General features: G+C 43.6%; 1 protein-coding gene across 2 annotated transcripts in view; it reads left to right on the plus strand.

Moving 5' to 3' along the window:
- The window catches only part of DNAJC17 (DnaJ heat shock protein family (Hsp40) member C17), a 106,580-nt gene that overhangs the window by 22,075 nt on the left and 66,362 nt on the right, over positions 1 to 18,143 (plus strand). For both annotated transcript variants that reach the window (XM_030214014.1, XM_030214015.1), the window contains exon 3: positions 9,099 to 9,157. In XM_030214014.1, the coding sequence (XP_030069874.1) occupies positions 9,099 to 9,157 (59 nt within the window). The remainder of the gene's footprint in view (positions 1 to 9,098; positions 9,158 to 18,143) is intronic.

Consider the following 18,143-nt stretch of genomic DNA (forward strand, 5'->3'; position numbering starts at 1 on the left):
TTAAAATTTTTGTTGGAGGGGCCATGTCTAAAGGGCGGAAAGTAGGCATTCCTGCACTAATCAGTTATTCAGGGTCGTTGACTCGCGACAGGGTTGTGAGGGATTGCAGGAGGACCTTACGAGACTGGGAGACTGGGCGGCTAAATGGCAGATGACGTTTAATGTGAGCAAGTGCAAGGTGATGCATGTGGGAAAAAAGAACCCGAATTATAGCTACGTCATGCAAGGTTCCACGTTAGGAGTTACGGACCAAGAAAGGGATCTGGGTGTCGTCGTCGATAACACACTGAAACCTTCTGCTCAGTGTGCTGCTGCGGCTAGGAAAGCGAATAGAATGTTGGGTATTATTAGGAAAGGTATGGAAAACAGGTGTGAGGATGTTATAATGCCGTTGTATCGCTCCATGGTGCGACCGCACCTTGAGTATTGTGTTGAATTCTGGTCGCCGCATCTCAAGAAACATATAGTAGAATTGGAAAAGGTGCAGCGAAGGGCGACTAAAATGATAGCGGGGATGGGACGACTTCCCTATGAAAGACTAAGGAGGCTAGGGCTATTCAGCTTGGAGAAGAGACGGCTGAGGGGGGAGACATGATAGAGGTATATAAAATAATGAGTGGAGTGGAACAGGTGGATGTGAAGCGTCTGTTCACGCTTTCCAAAAATACTAGGTCTAGGGGGCATGTGATTAAACTACAGTGTAGTAATTTAAAACAAATCGGAGAAAATTTTTCTTCACCCAATGTGTAATTAAACTCTGGAATTCATTGCCGGAAAATGTGGTGAAGGCGGTTAGCTTAGCAGAGTTTAAAAAGGGGTTGGACGGTTTCCTAAAGGACAAGTCCATAAACCGCTACTAAACGGACTTGGAAAAATCCAAAATCCCAGGAATAACATGTATAGAATGTTTGTACGTTTGGGAAGCTTGCCAGGTGCCCTTGGCCTGGATTGGCCGCTGTCGTGGACAAGATGCTGGGCTCGATGGACCCTTGGTCTTTTCCCAGTATGGCATTACTTATGTACTTATGTCTGTATTACCGCATTTGCCCTTACCGCCTACAAAATATATGTCAGTAAGTCCTCCCGCGATAACTCTTTTTAATGGCTGCGGGCTAGTGGCAATAAAGAAAAAAATAGGAATTTGACCATTTTTCGGCTGCAGTAAAAATGTGCGTAGCACATGGGAAAAACCTGCGTAAGTGCACGCTAAGGCTACTTTTTACTGCATCTTAGTAAAAGGACCCCTGAGTTTACTTTGGAGCAATATTTAAATTCCATGGATTGCAGAGTAATGGCAATATTCAGTACCATTATCCGGATCTAAATCCAGATAACTTTGGGCAGTTATCCGGTTACCAGCACTAAATATCTCCCGTTTCTGGATAAATCGTGGCTCTGTCCAGGCCTCAGATTTTACCATGCACTGAGCTAGTAGTGCATGGTTAAACACATGTAGATAAAATGAGAAAAATAATGTGCTAATTTTATAGCTACTTCAGTGACACCTTGGACAAATTAAATGTTAGCAAGCACATGCCACACAATACACGACTATCTGCTCTTCACTAATTTCTTTACTGTCTTCAGTTTTCTCCATTGAACTTTGGAATGGAACTTTGATGTAAAATATTTGCAATCTTTTTCTAACATAATTGAAGCCACCAGTTCTTTTTTACAGGTAGTAAGGTTTTCACTCTCTGCCAAACCTTCCTAGCCAAGGAATGGCTGAAATGAAATCAGGTGGCTAGTCTTTTCTGGAGTTCTGTCCTCCTGCACCTGATCACAATGGCTGTACTTAAGGGCTATTTTTATTTTGCTAAACAATTCCATACATTTTTATTCTTTTTCTATCCATTAAAATCCAGAAGAGAGAAAATAACTAGGAGACCTAGTTTATGGCACTCCTCTTTATCTGACTACTGGAACATCTTGATAATACTGCTGAAAACTACTGACTACCCGAGTCAGTGCTACTTTTCTAAGCAGTACCTTCCTTCTACTTAGATAAGTAACTTTGACTACTTGGCCCATTATTTTTGTGTACAGGGAAAAAAAATTGTTTCCTTTTTGTTCATACCAGACCAGTCCAGAATGAATGGGTTATGATTATCTGCCAGTGGATGGAGACAGTGAAAAGTAGTTCCAAGTCATTTGCCTCTAAGGATATCGTGCAACCTGGAATGTTCAGTATTTTTCTCTGTCTCCAAGTAAGTAGTAGTTGGATCGTGCAGCTCCTCCTTGGTGCTTGTCTGGTAGCTCCTGACCCAGTTTTCTTATTGGTGTCGGTTGAGCAGGGGGTTACTGCTGGATTTGCTCTTTTCTACTCTGAGGTTCCAAGCAGAGCTAGGATGACACCTGGTGGTGCTGGGTCCCTCATCCAAAGAAGTAGGGGTGGACCAAGAAATCTTCACAAACTCCTGTCTGTCAAGATTTTTTGGTCCATCCCTACTTCTTGGTTTGTTGTTTGGACTACACGTAGGTTTTCTTTTTTTTTTTTTTACCTCTACCTTTGGATTTGGTTTGGGGTCCCTCCTTTATCCCTCCAGCTGGGTGACAGTCAGTTGCTTTGGGTCTTTCCCCCTCACCTTCCAGCTACTCTCCTTCCCTGGTTTTCACCACAAGGAGTGGTATGAGGCAAAAGAAAAAGGGAAAAACAGGATGTATTAGACATTATTATGTGGACTCTTTAACCAGCAAGTATTTAGTTAAAGTTTGTTTACACTTCCTCATACAAGTTTTCCTTTGTGTGTGATAAGTGGTCTTTTATTATGTACACTCAAATGTTTCTTTCCGGGGCCTAGGTTTCCTCAGCTTTCAGTGTTTATTGAGCCTGCCTCCTAATAGTCCCAGCAGCCTCAGGTTGCTGTGGGTGAGAAACTGGGACATGCTGAACCCTTACTACCTATGGGTACAGATTCTAAGAATATATTTATTTCATGCTATGTGGCTTATTATTTCCCTACTGGAGGGCACTGCGTTTGGAATCGTTGAGTAAGGATAACATTTGCCAGCTTACATGGGACCAGCACTTTCCTTAGTGCCAGTATGTTCCATTTGCTAGGATGCTCTTCACCAATGGATTTTTGGCCTGTCTTTTGGCAGAATATTTCTGCTCTACTCATATTCAGTGCTGGAGTCTCCTTGCGACTTGTTGCCTTTCCAGTATTCTGTCTCCACGGTCCGGTGTGGCTGAATAGCAACAGCTTGCTAGGTTATGCAGTGGTGGCGGTCTTTTGGGCTGGTGTGGTCTCTTCAGCTTGTTCTTTAGAGGGCTATATCTACTGGATGGTACAGTTTTTCCGGCATCATTACCTTGTATTATACATCGACTCTCACCTTCTGTATGTTTCCTATGCTCCTAATAAGGTTAGAGACAACAGATTCTGAGGGTTTATAGTTTTGTCTTCCTTTTGTTTTGCGCCTGTATCCTTTTCAACTCTGGGCGTTCTGTCATGCATGTGTGTCCAGCTACGGGCTATATACTATACCTTTGATGCCTTCCCAGCTGTTTCTGCTTGCTTGAGCTGGATTCAGTGCCCGTTCTGAGACCATGAGCTTCTTGGGCAACAACTCCCTCCTATAACTGCAAGCTACTCTGTCACCCTCTTTGCTTGGCTGAATTCATGGTCGCTTCGGTCACCTGTATCCATTTTCAAAAGGGTGTATTACAGTATATTTTTATAAACCTATACGTTACTTGTATTTGCCACGGCTTCTAGCATGGTCCGCCTATTGCATGCAGGTACTTGGTATTTTCTTAAGCTTTAAGGTCCTTGGAGGGTTGCTGTCAGGTATGGCCCTTGTGCTTGACTCCTGGAGGCTCCTCCCCATGGATAGCTGAGCTTCAGGATATTCGTGACTTGAATGGGAAGGTTGGCAGGGGTGCCTTTGAGACCAGTGGTCAAGGTCATGGCTTCTGAAGCAGCATTCATTGGCGGTGTGTCATGTCCAGCAGTCACAGTTATGGCTAATTCTGTGTATACATTAGCAAGGCCCTCACATGAGGCATCTCCAGGCATAGTGGCAGATTTCTGGATATGGCCTTGGTTGCAGTTGCAGTCCCATTCCGCTGTCAGTTCCTGGGGTGTTTATGTCCTTCAACAGTGGCCGCCGGTATAAGGCCAACTGTGGCAGTCCTAGATATTGTGCTGAGTGCTGCATCTTCATTATGGCACCTCCTCAACGCTTTCCTGCTTATTTGCTACAAATAGTCATGTCTGTCTCTTGGCCATTGTCTGACACTGCTAGTGTGCTTGCAGGAGGGACTTTGCCAACCCATTTTCCAGGCACTGGCTACAAGCCAGAAGATCTAGTTTCAGCAGGGGCCTGTGTAACTTGAGCTATGATACCAGTTATTCTACTGTTAGCATTTCTCTCCTTGATTGTACCTCCTTCAGGAAGTGAGTCCTTCCATTTGCACTTCCCCTTCTGCTGTGCCAGTAATCTGTCTCACAGATCATCTGCCCCTCTATTTTTCACTCATTTTCTGGTCTCTCCCTTAGTGAGTTACTACCTGCCACCTGTCTATAGATCCACCAGATTCACTGTTTGTTGCATGGCTTCTGTTGGACACAGAGCCAACTCCATCATGGTTTCTTGTCTCCAGAGTCTATGACTTACTGGTTTATCATTTTATTTTGATCCTCATAAACTCTTTTTCTAGATTATTATTGGGCTCATTTTTGAAAGAGAAGGATGTCCTTCGACATAAATCAGAAGATGGACGTCCAAATCGGTATAATCGAAACCCGATTTTGGATGTCTCCAACTGCAGTCCGTCGCAAGGATGTCCAAAGTTCAAGGGGCTTGTCGGAGGCGTAGGGAAGGCAGGACTTGGGCGTGCCTAACACTTGGACGTCTTTGACCCATAATCGAAAAAAACAAGGACGTCCCTGACGAACACTTTGACGTTTTCACCCGGACCTGTTTTTCTTATGAATAAGGCACAAAAAGGTACCCGAAATGACCACATGACCACCGGAGAGAATCGGGGATGACCTCCCGCTACTCCCCCAGTGGTCACTAACCCCCTCCCACCCTCAAAAAAACATCTTTAAAGATATTTCGTGCCAGCCTCAGATGTCATACTCAGGTCCATGACAGCGCATGCAGGTCCCAGGAGCAGTTTTAGTGGGTACTGCAGTGCACTTCAGACAGGCGGACCCATGCCCATACCCCCCCCCCCCCACCTGTTATGTTTGTGGAGGAAACAGCGAGCTCTCCAAAACCTACCACAAACCTACTGTACCCATGTATAGGTGCCCCCTTCACCTGTAAGGGCTATGGTAGTGGTGTACAGTTGTGGGTAGTGAGTTTTGGGGGGCTCAGCACACAAGGTAAGGGTGCCCAGTTGGTGTCCTGGCATGTCAGGGGGACCAGTACACTATAAATGCTGGATCCTCCCACGCCCAAATGGCTTGCATTAGGACGTTTTTGACATGGACGTCTTTGGTTTCGAAAATCGCCGAAAGTCAGAAACGTCCAGATTTAAGGATTTGGACATCTCTGATGATATTTTCGAAACAAAAGATGGACGTCCATCTTGTTTCGAAAATACGGGTTTGCCCGCCCCTGGATTTCGCCGTTTTGCAAGGACGTCCAAATCGCAACTTGGATGTCCCTTTCGAAAATGCCCCTCCACGTCTCCAAATCTCCTTTTTTCCAGAGCCTTATTCCCTCTGGTGTCCATCGTAGCATGCCATTCACAACTATGTAGCCCTCTTGGTATATGGGTACTCCACTTTTTCATGTCCTAGGAGTCTCCATAATAACCCCATGGACATTAGTAAGGGATGCCTTGCTCTAACCTTCCTTTTCTTCAGGGACTCTATATTTCTTCAGTTTGGTTCTTTTGCTACTTCACTCTGGTTTTGATCATTCTTTCATGGAAAAAGAAGGCCTTTGGATGTTTGGACTTGCAGCCCCTTCTAATCTTTTACTCCTACCCTACTGGGACACTGCTTTGCTACTCCCATTCATTCTAGACTGGTTTGGTATGGATGATAAAAAAAGGAAAAAATTATATTACCTGATAATTTTCTTTCCTTTAGTATATACATGTCCAGATCAGCAAGTCTCTCCTCATACGTCTTGTAACGCAAATCCTATACCATTCTTGTAGCTTTTCTTTGCACCGCTTCAATTCTTTTTACATCATTAGCAAGATACGGCCTCCAAAACTGAGCACAATACTCCAGGTGGACCCTAGCATTAGGTAACTACGACTGGAATTATTCTTCCCAATGTGCATCACGCATTTGTCCACATTAGAAAACTGGAAGACTGGATACCCAGTCTTCCAGCAGTCTTCCCATTTCCTAAGGTCTTCCTGCAATTTTTCACAATCCGCATATGTTTTGACAACTTTGAATAATTATTTGTCATCTGCAAATTGATTCACCTCACTTGTCGTTCCATTGTCCAGATCATTTATATAATTATGTTAAATAGCACTGATCCAAGTACAGATCCCCGCGGCGCTCCACTATTCACCCTCCTCCATTGAGAAAAATGGCCATTTAACCCTACACTCTGTTTCCTGTCCAATAACCAATTCCTAATCCACAGAAGGACATTACCTCTTAACCCATGACTTTTTAATTTTTTCAGGCGTCTGTCATGAGGAACTTTGTCAAAAGCTTTCTGACAATCTAGACACACTACATCAACCAGTTCACATTATCCACATGTTTTATTTACTCTTTCAAAGAAATGAAGCAAATTGGTAAGGCAAGACTTCCCTTGGCTGAACCCATGCTGACTCTGTGCCATTAAACCATGTCTACATGTTCCATAATTTTATTCTTTATAATAGTTTCCACTATCTTGTCCGGCACTAACTTCAGGCGGGGTGATCTAGGAAATTACAGACCGGTAAGCCTGAAGTTAGTGCCACCCTCCAGTCTTCAGGTACTACAGACGATTTTAATGACTGGTTACAGATCACTAACAGCAGATCAGTAATTTCATGTTTGAGTTCTTTCAGTACACTGGGGTTCCCCAGTTTTTCAGCCGGCAAAGAGAGTATGGTTGCAAGGGTCTTCGTGTGCTTCTCCAGCCATGGCCAGAGTGGAATCTCCTTTGTGTTCCCTCCTTGGCTGATGCTCAGCAGAGTTCTTCACAGGACTCCATGCCAGGAAGTGATCGATGTCTTCTGCGTATGCTAGAATCTGGAGGCTCTTTGAGGTTTGGTGTTTTGGGCGAACGGTGAGTCTTTTCAAGCGTGTCTGCCTCATATTTTGGCTTTCTTATAGGACAGGGTCAAGAAGGGCCTGTCCTATAACTGTGTGTCCAGGTGGTCATGTTAGCTTGTTACCGTGGTCGTCCACAGAATTCTTCTCTTGAGGCTCACCCTGACATAGTACAATTTCTGAAAAGGGTTGGTCATCTTAGTCCCCCATTGTACCATCCGTGTCCTGGTTCTCTAGGCGCTTTAGAGGGCACTGAATCTGGTTCTCCGGGCACTTTAGAGGGTGCCATTTGAGCCGCTTAGGAAGGCTACAGTTGAGGATCTCACCCTGAAATGTGTTTTGTTTTGTTTTTTTGTGGCTGTTTTATCTGCAAGGCAGATTTTTGAGCTGCAGGCTTTCTCCTGCCGAGACCCTTTTCTGCATTTCATGGAGGCGAGTGTTTCCATTCTCACAGTTCCTTCTTTAGACTGGTCGCAGCAAGGGGCCTGTGGCATCAAAACCAACCATCATTTGCTGGATTAGGGAGACTTATTTCTTCTGCTTACCTTGTTGCCAGCAAACAAACCACCGGTATCTCTCAAGGCCCATGCCACCAGGGCTCTCTGGCAACATCCTGTGCCAAGACTCAGTCTCACTCTCTCAATGACATCTGCAGAGCATCTACGGAGGTGTCGTTGCACACCTTTGTGAAGCATTATTTTCTCAATGTTGCAACACGTTTGGAGGCATCCTTTGGGGCATCAGTTCTCTTCGCGAGTGTCTCTGGGTCCCACCCTATTTGAGGACCGCTTTGCTATATCCCACAAATATCTGGATTCATTCACCGTAGATGACAAGGAAGGAAAAGTCATACCCTTATCTGATTACTTTCTTTCCTTTAGTCACAGCGGATGAATCCAGAGCCCCATCCTGATTGGTTTCTCTGTTTGGGCTTTCTTTACAGGGGTTTTAGGTTTAGGATTTCTGCATGTTCGTTTGTTCCATTGGATTCTGTGAGGTAGGAGACGTTCTCATCTGTTGTACTTATGTTTCTGCTTTGTTATGAGACATACTGATTGTTCCAGGAGCATATATGAGAGGCACACTTCAGTTCAGTGTTCTCTATCTTCACCTGCTGGTAGATGGGTAAAACCCACAAGTATCTGGATTTATACGCTGTGACTAGAGGAAAGAAAATTATCAGGTAAGGCATAACTTTTGCTTTGGTTTGAAAATATTCAGAATCCTTTATTGAGAAAAATTGTCAAACTTTAACAGGCAAAGTGTTTAATTATCAAATTCTTTACTGGTTGAAAATTATAACAAAATCATGGAAGTTTTTACATATATGTCCTGTATTATGTCTATTTTAAAAACAAGTTATTCAGTGGAGTTTATATTTTCTGAGAGTAAACCCCCAAACCTGCAGTTCTTTGCCATTTTGATTTACTTAGATCTATTTGGATGAACAGTGTTCTCAACCTAAAGCCTAGCTGTATTCTCAATGTGTTGGTATTCATAATTTTATCTGTAGAGCACATTTTGCAGTGCTGTACACAGTATCAAAGGTAAACACAGCTACATCAATAGAAGAATAATACAATTGTAGGATTTGTGCAATGTGGTTAATAAATACAGGAACTCCCAACCTTGCAGAGCCCACCAAAAGATTAGAAGGAAGAAAGGCCAGCTGTAGTCATAGATCTTTCTCTCAGCCCAGATTAGTTTGCAGGAGGGATTATTCTTACGTCATGAGTTGCATTAAGTAGAATAATGTTCGTTTGGACTTTTCTCATGTGGGCAGTGTTAAATATGGATACCCATAGAGAGGAGTCTCTATATATTGTCACTGATCCAGCTATGAGTCATTTGTTATATCACCTCTCTTTCCTTTACTCTCCATCTGGACCTCCTCTTCATGTGCTCCAGCGGAGTTGTTCCTCCAGCTATCTCAAGCATTAGAAGTACTCACAGATGCAGCAGCGAAGGTAAGAATGTTCTTTACCTGGAAGCAATGGTTATTATTGTTGAGGAGAAAACTCCAGATGGATACAGAAAGAAAATGATTTGAAATAAGGGAAGGGAAATGGGACTTGATATACCACCTTTCTGAGGTTTTTGCAACCAGATTCAAAGTGGTTTACATATATTCAGGTACTTATTTTGTATCAGGGGCAATGGAGGGTTAAGTGACTTGCCCAGAGTCACAAGGAGCTGCAGTGGGAATCGAACTCGGGTCCCCAGGATCAAAGTCCACTGCACTAACCACTAGGCTACTCCTTCACTATGTGGATAGACTAACAGCAGTATAAAAGCATTGGGGCCAATATTAGAAACCTCTTGGTGGTCAATAGTGGGTTCCAGCTGCATAAGTGTGTGTTATTTTGCTGGATGGATAGATTTTAGTCATATAAATCACTAACTGTATGGCTAACATTTATCTGTATATTGATGAGAGAAACCAGGGTTGTTGCAGTTATATGTTACACAAAGAGCAGCAAATTCACCTCTGTCCCTACAACTTATATTATATATTTAAATATGGCTACAGTAATATCAACTATAACTTTATGCAGATTAGGTATCCATACATGTATATTTAACCAGGTGACATGTATGTCTATTCTGTAAACCTATATATTTAACTTTAAATGAAAAACTTACCCTTGTAAAATTATGTTTTGGACCTAGTTGAAAATTACCCTCATTTTTATTAGTGCATATATTTTTCAGGGGAGAAAGATTAGCATAGTATTTATCAGGAGGGCCAATTAAATAAAGACAATCGTAAGATCAAGTGTTATGTAATCTATACTAAAAAAAATAAAAATAAAAATCTTCTCGGGGAGGCATACTACTACTACTACTACTACTACTACTACTATTATTTAGCATTTCTATAGCGCTACAAGGCGTACGCAGCGCTGCACAAACATAGAAGAAAGACAGTCCCTGCTCAAAGAGCTTACAATCTAATAGACAAAAAATAAAGTAATCAAATCAATTAATGTATACAGGAAGGAGGAGAGGAGAGTAGGTGGAGGCGAGAGGTTACAAGTGAAAAGCAATGTAGGTGGGCTTTCAGTCTAGATTTAAAGGTGGCCAAGGATGGGGCAAGACGTAGGGGACTCAGGAAGTTTATTCCAGGCGTAGGGTGCAGCGAGACAGAAGGCGCGAAGTCTGGAGTTGGCAGTAGTGGAGAAGGGAACAGATAAGAAGGATTTATCCATGGAGCGGAGTGCACGGGAAGGGGTGTAGGGAAGGACGAGTGTGGAGAGATACTGGGGAGCAGTAGAGTGAGTACATTTATAGGTTAGTAGAAGAAGTTTGACCAGGATGCGAAAACGGATAGGGAGCCAGTGAAGCGACTTGAGGAGAGGGGTAGTATGAGTAAAGTGACCCTGGCGGAAGACGAGACGGGCAGCAGAGTTTTGAACCGATTGGAGAGGGGAGAGGTGACTAAGTGGGAGGCCAGCAAGAAGCAGATTGCAGTAGTCTAAACGAGAGGTGACAAGGGTGTGGATGAGGGTTTTGGTAGAGTGCTCGGAAAGAAAGGGGCGGATTTTACGGATGTTGTAAAGAAAGAAATGACAGGTCTTGGTGATCTGCTGGATATGAGCAGAGAAGGAGAGAGAGGAGTCAAAGATGACCCCAAGGTTTCGAGCTGAGGAGTCGGGGAGCATGAGAGAGCCATCAACAGAAATAGAAAACGGGGGAGTTGAGGTGGGTTGGGGGGAAAAATGAGAAGCTTGGTTTTGGTCATGTTTAATTTCAGGTGGCGTTGAGACATCCAGACAGCAATGACAGACAAGCACGCTGAAACTTTGGTTTGGATGCAAGGTGAGATATCAGGGGTAAAAAGGTAGATTTGGGAGTCATCAGCATAGAGATGGTAGGAAAAGCCATGGGATGGGATTAATGAACCAAGGGAAGAAGTGTAGATAGAAAAGAGGAGGGGACCAAGAACAGAACCCTGAGGTACGCCGACAGGCAGAGGGATAGAAGTAGAAGAGGATCCACCAGAGTGAACACTGAAGGTGCGAAGGGAGAGGTAGGAAGAGAACCAGGAAAGGACAGAGCCCTGGAATCCAAGTGAGGACAGGGTATCGAGCAGTATGCTGTGATCGACAGTGTCAAAAGCAGCGGAAAGATCAAGAAGAATGAGGATGGAATAGAGACCTCTGGATTTAGCCAGCAATAGGTCATTGGAGACTTTAGTAAGCGCAGTTTCGGTTGAGTGGAGAGGGCGTAGACCAGATTGTAGTGGGTCAAGAATAGCACGTGAGGAGAGAAAATCAAGGCAGCGGTGGTGAACAGCACGCTAAAGTAATTTGGAGAGAAAAGGGAGGAGGGACAAGTAGGGTCGAGTGAAGGCTTCTTAAGGAGAGGTGTGACCACAGCATGTTTAAAGGCAGTAGGGACAGTTGTAGTGAAAAGTGAGAGGTTGAGAATGTGACAGATAAAAGGAATAAGAGCAGGTGAGATGGCATTAAGAAGGTGGGTGGGAATGGGATCACAGGAACAGGTGGTACATTTTGAGGAAGAAAGGAGAAGTGTAGTTTCTTCTATAGTAACTTCAGGAAAGGAGGAAAAGGAATGAGGGGAAGGAGAGAGAGGGGAACAGACTCTTTATTTATTTATTTATTTATTTATTTATTGCATTTGTATCCCACATTTTCCCACCTATTTGCGGGTTCAGTGTGGCTTACAATACGTTGTAAATGATGGAAGTACAGTTTGTTACATTATGATTATGGGTTACATTATGAAGAGTTATAGGAGACAAATTCAGTAAAATCATCTTTGGGGCATAGAAAATGTGGGATGTGACATTAGGGAATGGTAGGGTGAACAGATAATAGCAGGAGAGCGTTAGGGTATAACAATTTATCTGTGGGTTGATTGTGAATGTGAGGAGAGTACGGGGGAAGAGAATTCAGAAGAGAGTGCATTGATGCGTTTCTATTAGTGTGCATGGAATCATGTGTTTTGATCCTTGCAGTAAGTTTTTTTCAAAGAGAGAGGTCTTCAGTTGTTTGCGGAAGTTGGTTAATTCGTAAATTGTTCTCAGGTTACGTGGTAGTGTGTTCCAGAGTTGCGTGCTCATGTAGGAGAAGGTTGATGCATGTAGTACTTTGTACTTTATGCCTTTGCACTTAGGTTCGGGATGATCATTTGGCATTTCTAGGTGGCAGGTCTATTAGGTCAGACATGTAAGCAGGGGCTTCACCATGATTGATTTTGTGAACTAGCGTGCAGACTTTAAAGGTGATATGTTCCTTGAGCGGGAGCCAGTGTAGTTTCTCACGTAGGGGTGTTGCACTTTCGTATTTTGGTTTTCCGAAGATAAGTCTGGCTGCTGTATTCTGGGCTGTTTGAAGTTTTCTCAGTATTTGTTCTTTGCAGCCTGCGTATATTGAGTTGCAGTAATCCAGGTGACTGAGTTCAAGTGATTGCACTAGGTTGCGAAAGACAGATCTTGGAAAGAATTGTTTTATTCTTTTCAGTTTCCACATGGAGTAGAACATCTTTTTTGTTGTGTTGTTCGCATGAGTCTCAAGTGTTAGGTGGTGATCAATTGTGACTCCAAGGATTTTTAGATTTTCTGATATTGGTATGTTTAGTTTAGGTGTGTTGATAGCGGTAAATTTGGTCGTGTTGTATTGGGAGGTTAGTATGAGGCATTGAGTTTTTTCTGTGTTCAGTTTCAGTCGGAATGCATCTGCCCAGGTATTCATGATGTGTAGACTTTGGTTGATTTCATTGGAGATTTCACTAATGTCTTGTTTAAAAGGAATATATATCGTTACATCATCGGCATATATGTAAGGGTTAAGGTTATGATTTGATAGAAGTTTTGCCAGTGGAGTCATCAGTAGGTTGAAAATTGTTGGTGAGAGGGGGGATCCTTGCGGTACTCCGCACTCAGGTGTCCATGCGGCAGACGTGATTGAGTTTGATGTGACTTGGTATGAGCGTGAAGTTAAGAACCCCTTGAACCAATTTAGGACGTTGCCTCCGATGCCAAAATATTCAAGTATGTGTAATAAGATTCCGTGGTCTGTAGTTGGTTATTTCGCTTGTGTTTTTCTTTGTGTCTTTGGGTATTGGGGTGAGTAAAATTTTTCCTTTTTTTCCTTTGGGAAAAGTCCGTTTTGTAGCATAAAATTTAAGTGGTTCGTTAGGTCTGCTATGAATTGTTGAGGAGCTGATTTCATGAGGTTGCTTGGGCAAACGTCTAGTTTGCATTGGGATTTGGCGAATCTTTTGAGAGTTTTAAAGATGAGGTCTTCTGACAGTGATTCGAATTCGGTCCAAATCCTGTCTGCTGGGTATATTCCGTCTTCTGGGTCTAGGCAATTTAGGAGTGTGGCATATTCAATAGGGCTGGTGGGTATTTTAAGTCGTAGTTGTATAATTTTCTCCTTGAAGTATTTCGCGAGGTCGTCGACCCCTGGTGTATCTTTGCTATTGTTTGTAACTGGTGTGGTGTCTAGCAGTTTATTTACAAGGTAGAAGAGTTTGTGTGTGTCTTTGTAGTTTGGTCCAATCAGTGTTTTATAGTATAGTCTTTTAGTCAGTTTTATAGTGTATTTGTATTTCCTCCGAAGTGATTTCCAGGCATTCAGTGTGTGTTCATCTTTCTTTTTGTTCCATGCGCGTTCTAGTTTTCTGACTTGTGTTTTGAGTTCTTTCAGCTCTTCGGTGAACCATGGATTTGATTTTTTCCTGCGTGATGTTCTGGTTTGGAATGGGGCGATTGTGTCTAATGTTGTCTTACATATGTTGTCCCATTCTTGGAGGAATTGTATGGTGTCTGTATTTGTTGGAAAGTAAAAAGAAGCAGATCGTGTAAAAGTAAAATGTAATTTATTTAAACAATATAGCAATACTTATATGAATACAAACAGCCCGACACAGGCCGTGTTTCGCCCAACTGGGCTGCTTCAGGGGCTATACAAAAAGTCCTTTGCTGTCAAATATAAGGCAAATGGAGAAAGTCACGAAGGATTGATTTGGAAAAAACAGCCGAGTCAGAGATTCCAAAACATAATCCGCTGACATAGAGCCATTACTACGGTCACGTATCTCTGAGGTCGCTGATTATGTTTTGGAATCTCTGACTCAGCTGTTTTTTCCAAATCAATCCTTCGTGACTTTCTCCATTTGCCTTATATTTGACAGCAAAGGACTTTTTGTATAGCCCCTGAAGCAGCCCAGTTGGGCGAAACACGGCCTGTGTCGGGCTGTTTGTATTCATATAAGTATTGCTATATTGTTTAAATAAATTACATTTTACTTTTACACGATCTGCTTCTTTTTACTTTCCATCTTGGAGTTTGCAGACCGTCTGCCTTTGTGCTTTCTTGGACCCTCCCGTCTGTATTTGTTGGCCATTCATTTTGGTAGACCTGTTGCCAGAAAGTTGTGGGTTCAATTTTTCCTCTCGTGGTGTATGTTGTTCGTTCATGTTTGTTGACTGTGTTTTTGTGTATTTTTTTGCCAGAGGAGGGAGACATGTGCTTTATGGTGGTCTGTCCATGGTGTGGGTGTCCATTTTGTGTCTGTAAATAGGAGAGTTGAGTCTGAGTCGAACTTGTGTGTAATGATGTCTAGTGTGTGTCCCTTTTCGTGTGTTGGTTGTGTATTAGGTGCGTGTAAATCCCAGAGATTTAGGAATTCTTTGCATTCTTGTGTGCCTGTTGAGGTATCGTCTTCGAGGTGAAGGTTGATATCTCCTATTATGAGGATGTTTGAGGCAGCGACACATGTATTCGAGATGAAGTCCATGAGTTGCGTTTGTGAGTCTTTCCATTTTCCTGGTGGTCTGTAGAATAAGATTGCGTCGAGGTATCCTTGTAGGTTCGGATGAGTGATTCTTGTTGAGGCGATTTCGAGTTGTGGTGAGGTGGATTCGCCAGTGGTTGTGATGGTGAACTCGGATTTGTAAATTATGGCTATTCCGCCTCCTCTTTTTCCCTTTCTTGTCCAGTGGGAAATTTTGTATTCTGGTGGGCATATCTCTATGATTGCGGGGTCAGTTGGGCCGTGGAACCATGTTTCTGTGATGAATAGAATGTCTAATTTCTCTATGGTGATCCAGTCAATTATATCTACTGCGTTGCTTACTGCTGATCTAGCGTTAATGTATCCTATTCGGATTGAGCGGTATGGTTCTGCTGGGAGGTTCGATGTGTTTATTTTGATTAGTTGTCTATTTTCTCGGTATTTGAATTTGTCATTGTTGTTTTTTCTTTCATTTTTCTGTTGGTGGTGTTTGTATGTGGAAATTTTTCTTTTTGGTTGGCTGTTGTATTTTTAGTCTGGTGGGTTGTTAATAGGTTGTACATTGAGTTGATGAATTGTGTTTGGGTTGTTGTTGGTGTTGGGGGTGGTCCTTGCGTGGTAGATTATGGGAATGAAATAGATTATTATTAGTAGCCTGTTGGTGTTCATTTTGGATTTCAGTGAACGGCGTTCGTGTGAGTATAGGGTAGTGTCTAGTGGAGGGAGAGGTGGCGAGGTAGAGAATTCAAGGTTTATCTTTTGAACCTTGTCATGAAAGAATTCAGCAAGGGTCTGAGGAGATAATGAAGGGGGAGTTGGGGGAGGGGGCACCTTGAAGAGAGAGTTCAATGTGGTGAAGAGAAGTCGAGGGTTAGAGCCAAGAGAGTTGGTCAGTTGATATAATAATCCTGTTTGGTGCATAAAAGAGCAGATTGGAAGGAGGTCAGCATGAACTTAGTGTAAGAAATCAGCAAGGGCCCGAGATTTCCGCCAGAGGCGTTCGGCGGAGCGGGTACAGGAACGTAGGTAGCGGATATTAGAAATCAGCCAAGGTTGGGGTTTTGTACGTCTTATAGGGCGGGTTATCAAAGGTGCAAGAGTGTCTAAGGCAGAGGATAGAGTACTGTTGTAAGAAGAAACAGCCTCGTTGACAGACGTGGATGGTGCCACAGTAGAGAGGAGGTTTGAAACATGGCAGGATAGAGATGAAGGGTCAATATCGTGAAGATTCCTAGATAAATTAGATAAGATAGGACGGGACTGGGAGGGAGGAGATTTAAGTGTGAAAGTTATAAGATGGTGATCAGAGAGGGGAAGATCAGAGGCAAGGAAACTAGAGGGTGAACAGTTGGAGGAGAAGATGAGATCAAGACAGTGACCATTTTGATGAGTGGGGGAGGTGGAGCATAGTTGGAGATTAAAGGAGGACGTTAAAGCGAGTAACTTGGAAATATAAGAGTTGGAAGGATCATTAGCAGGAATATTAAAGTCACCAAGGATGAGAGAGGAGGAGGAAGGATCATGGAAGAAGGCAAGCCAGGCATCAAAGTCACTGAGGATGAAAGGGACTTATCAGGGGGACGATAAATGACTGCTATTTGAAGAGGCAGAGGAGAGAAAAAGCGGATAGAGTGGACTTCAAAGGAGGAAAAACAGTGAGACTGAGGTGGAAGAAGGGGTTGAAATCTGGAGGAGGGAGAGAGAAGTAGTCCAACACCGCCCCCGCGACCAGCAGGGCGAGGAGTATGTGAAAAAAGATAACCGCCATAGCAGAGGGCTGCGACTGAAGCAGAGTCATCAGGGCAGAGCCAGGTTTCTGTTATGGCGAGCAGATGGAGGTGACGCGAGATAAAGAGGTCCTGGATATATGGGAGTTTGTTACAGATAGAGCGGGCATTCCATAGGGCGCAAGAGAAGGGCAGAGAAGAGGAGGGGAGTAGAGGAATAGAGATGAGGTTAGAGAGGTCACGGTGAGATCTGTAGAGTTGGGATAATAGTTGGTGGAGTGTCTGGTAGGGGCTGGAATTGGGGATCGGGAGGAGACTGACCATGTGATGATTAGTGAGAAGGTATCGTCTATTAGAATTAAAAATGCTAATATGTTGTTCATTAATTGTTGGAGAGGGGCCGGAAGGGAGGGGGAGATGTTGTTACTGTAACTAAGGGGAATTTGCTGAAGTTGGGAGGTGAACTAACATGGTGGGGGGGAAGAATAAAGTTGGGGGTGTATAGAGAGAAAATTGTATAATTGTTTCTTTAAATGGAAGTCACTGTACTGATTTAGTTCTGCAGTGATGTATGTTGTTTAGTCTTATTGTGACAGTATTGATATGCCTCCAATAAAAATGTTGAAACATACAAATAAAAATCTATCTTCCTTGTCATCAAGCAGATGAAGCCATTATGTATGGGTTGTGTCCATCAACCAGCAGGGGGAGATAGAGAGCACTCAACTTTTCACAGTGCCTCATGGCCAGCCAGCTCCACTGCCCCTTCAGTATTCTCTATCTCCCCAAGCAGGGTGGCTGCAGCTTCTTCGAGCTCCATCAGAAATCTGCCTGGGGGTGGCTCCTGGCTTGCCAGTTGTTAGCCGGGGTGTTAGAGGCTATAGCAGCTTCACTTTGAAAGCACATAGGTTAGGTTAGCCCTTTCCCTGCCTTACCCATGCCCCTGTGGATGTGGACATATTAGCTTGCTTTTCCCTGTCCTTTCCCACTCAGTGGATGCAGGCACATTGGTTCGCCTTTCCCTGCCTTTCCCACTCATCTGAGCCTCCAGAGTTCTTATTACCTCTGCTTTCCTCACAGCGTTAAAAAAAAAAAAAAAAAAAAAAATGGAACAGAGGTTTTCCTTTGATTCTTCTATGGGACCGGAGCTGTGATACTCGGTCCGGTGAGGTAAGAGTGTTTTCTAACTCCTCCGGGGTGGGCCCGCGATCAAGGCGTTTTTGGCGCGAAACCGCCATTTTGAATTTTCCCGCCGTTTTCGGCGATGGCTGCAGAGAATGTAAAGCGCTGTTCCCGGTGTGGCAAGTGCAAATCAGCAGCGGGGGGGGGGCTCTGTAAATCGTGCTGTACAGAGCCGGCCCGAGCATGGCGAGCGATGATACTTCCCGCTCAGAGCTGGCAGCGGACGCCATTTTGAATTCTCCGCATGGCGCGGCCTCTGTAGAGACGGAGAGCCCTG

This window comes from Microcaecilia unicolor, chromosome 9 (assembly GCF_901765095.1).
Source record: "Microcaecilia unicolor chromosome 9, aMicUni1.1, whole genome shotgun sequence".
Lineage (NCBI taxonomy): Eukaryota > Metazoa > Chordata > Amphibia > Gymnophiona > Siphonopidae > Microcaecilia > Microcaecilia unicolor.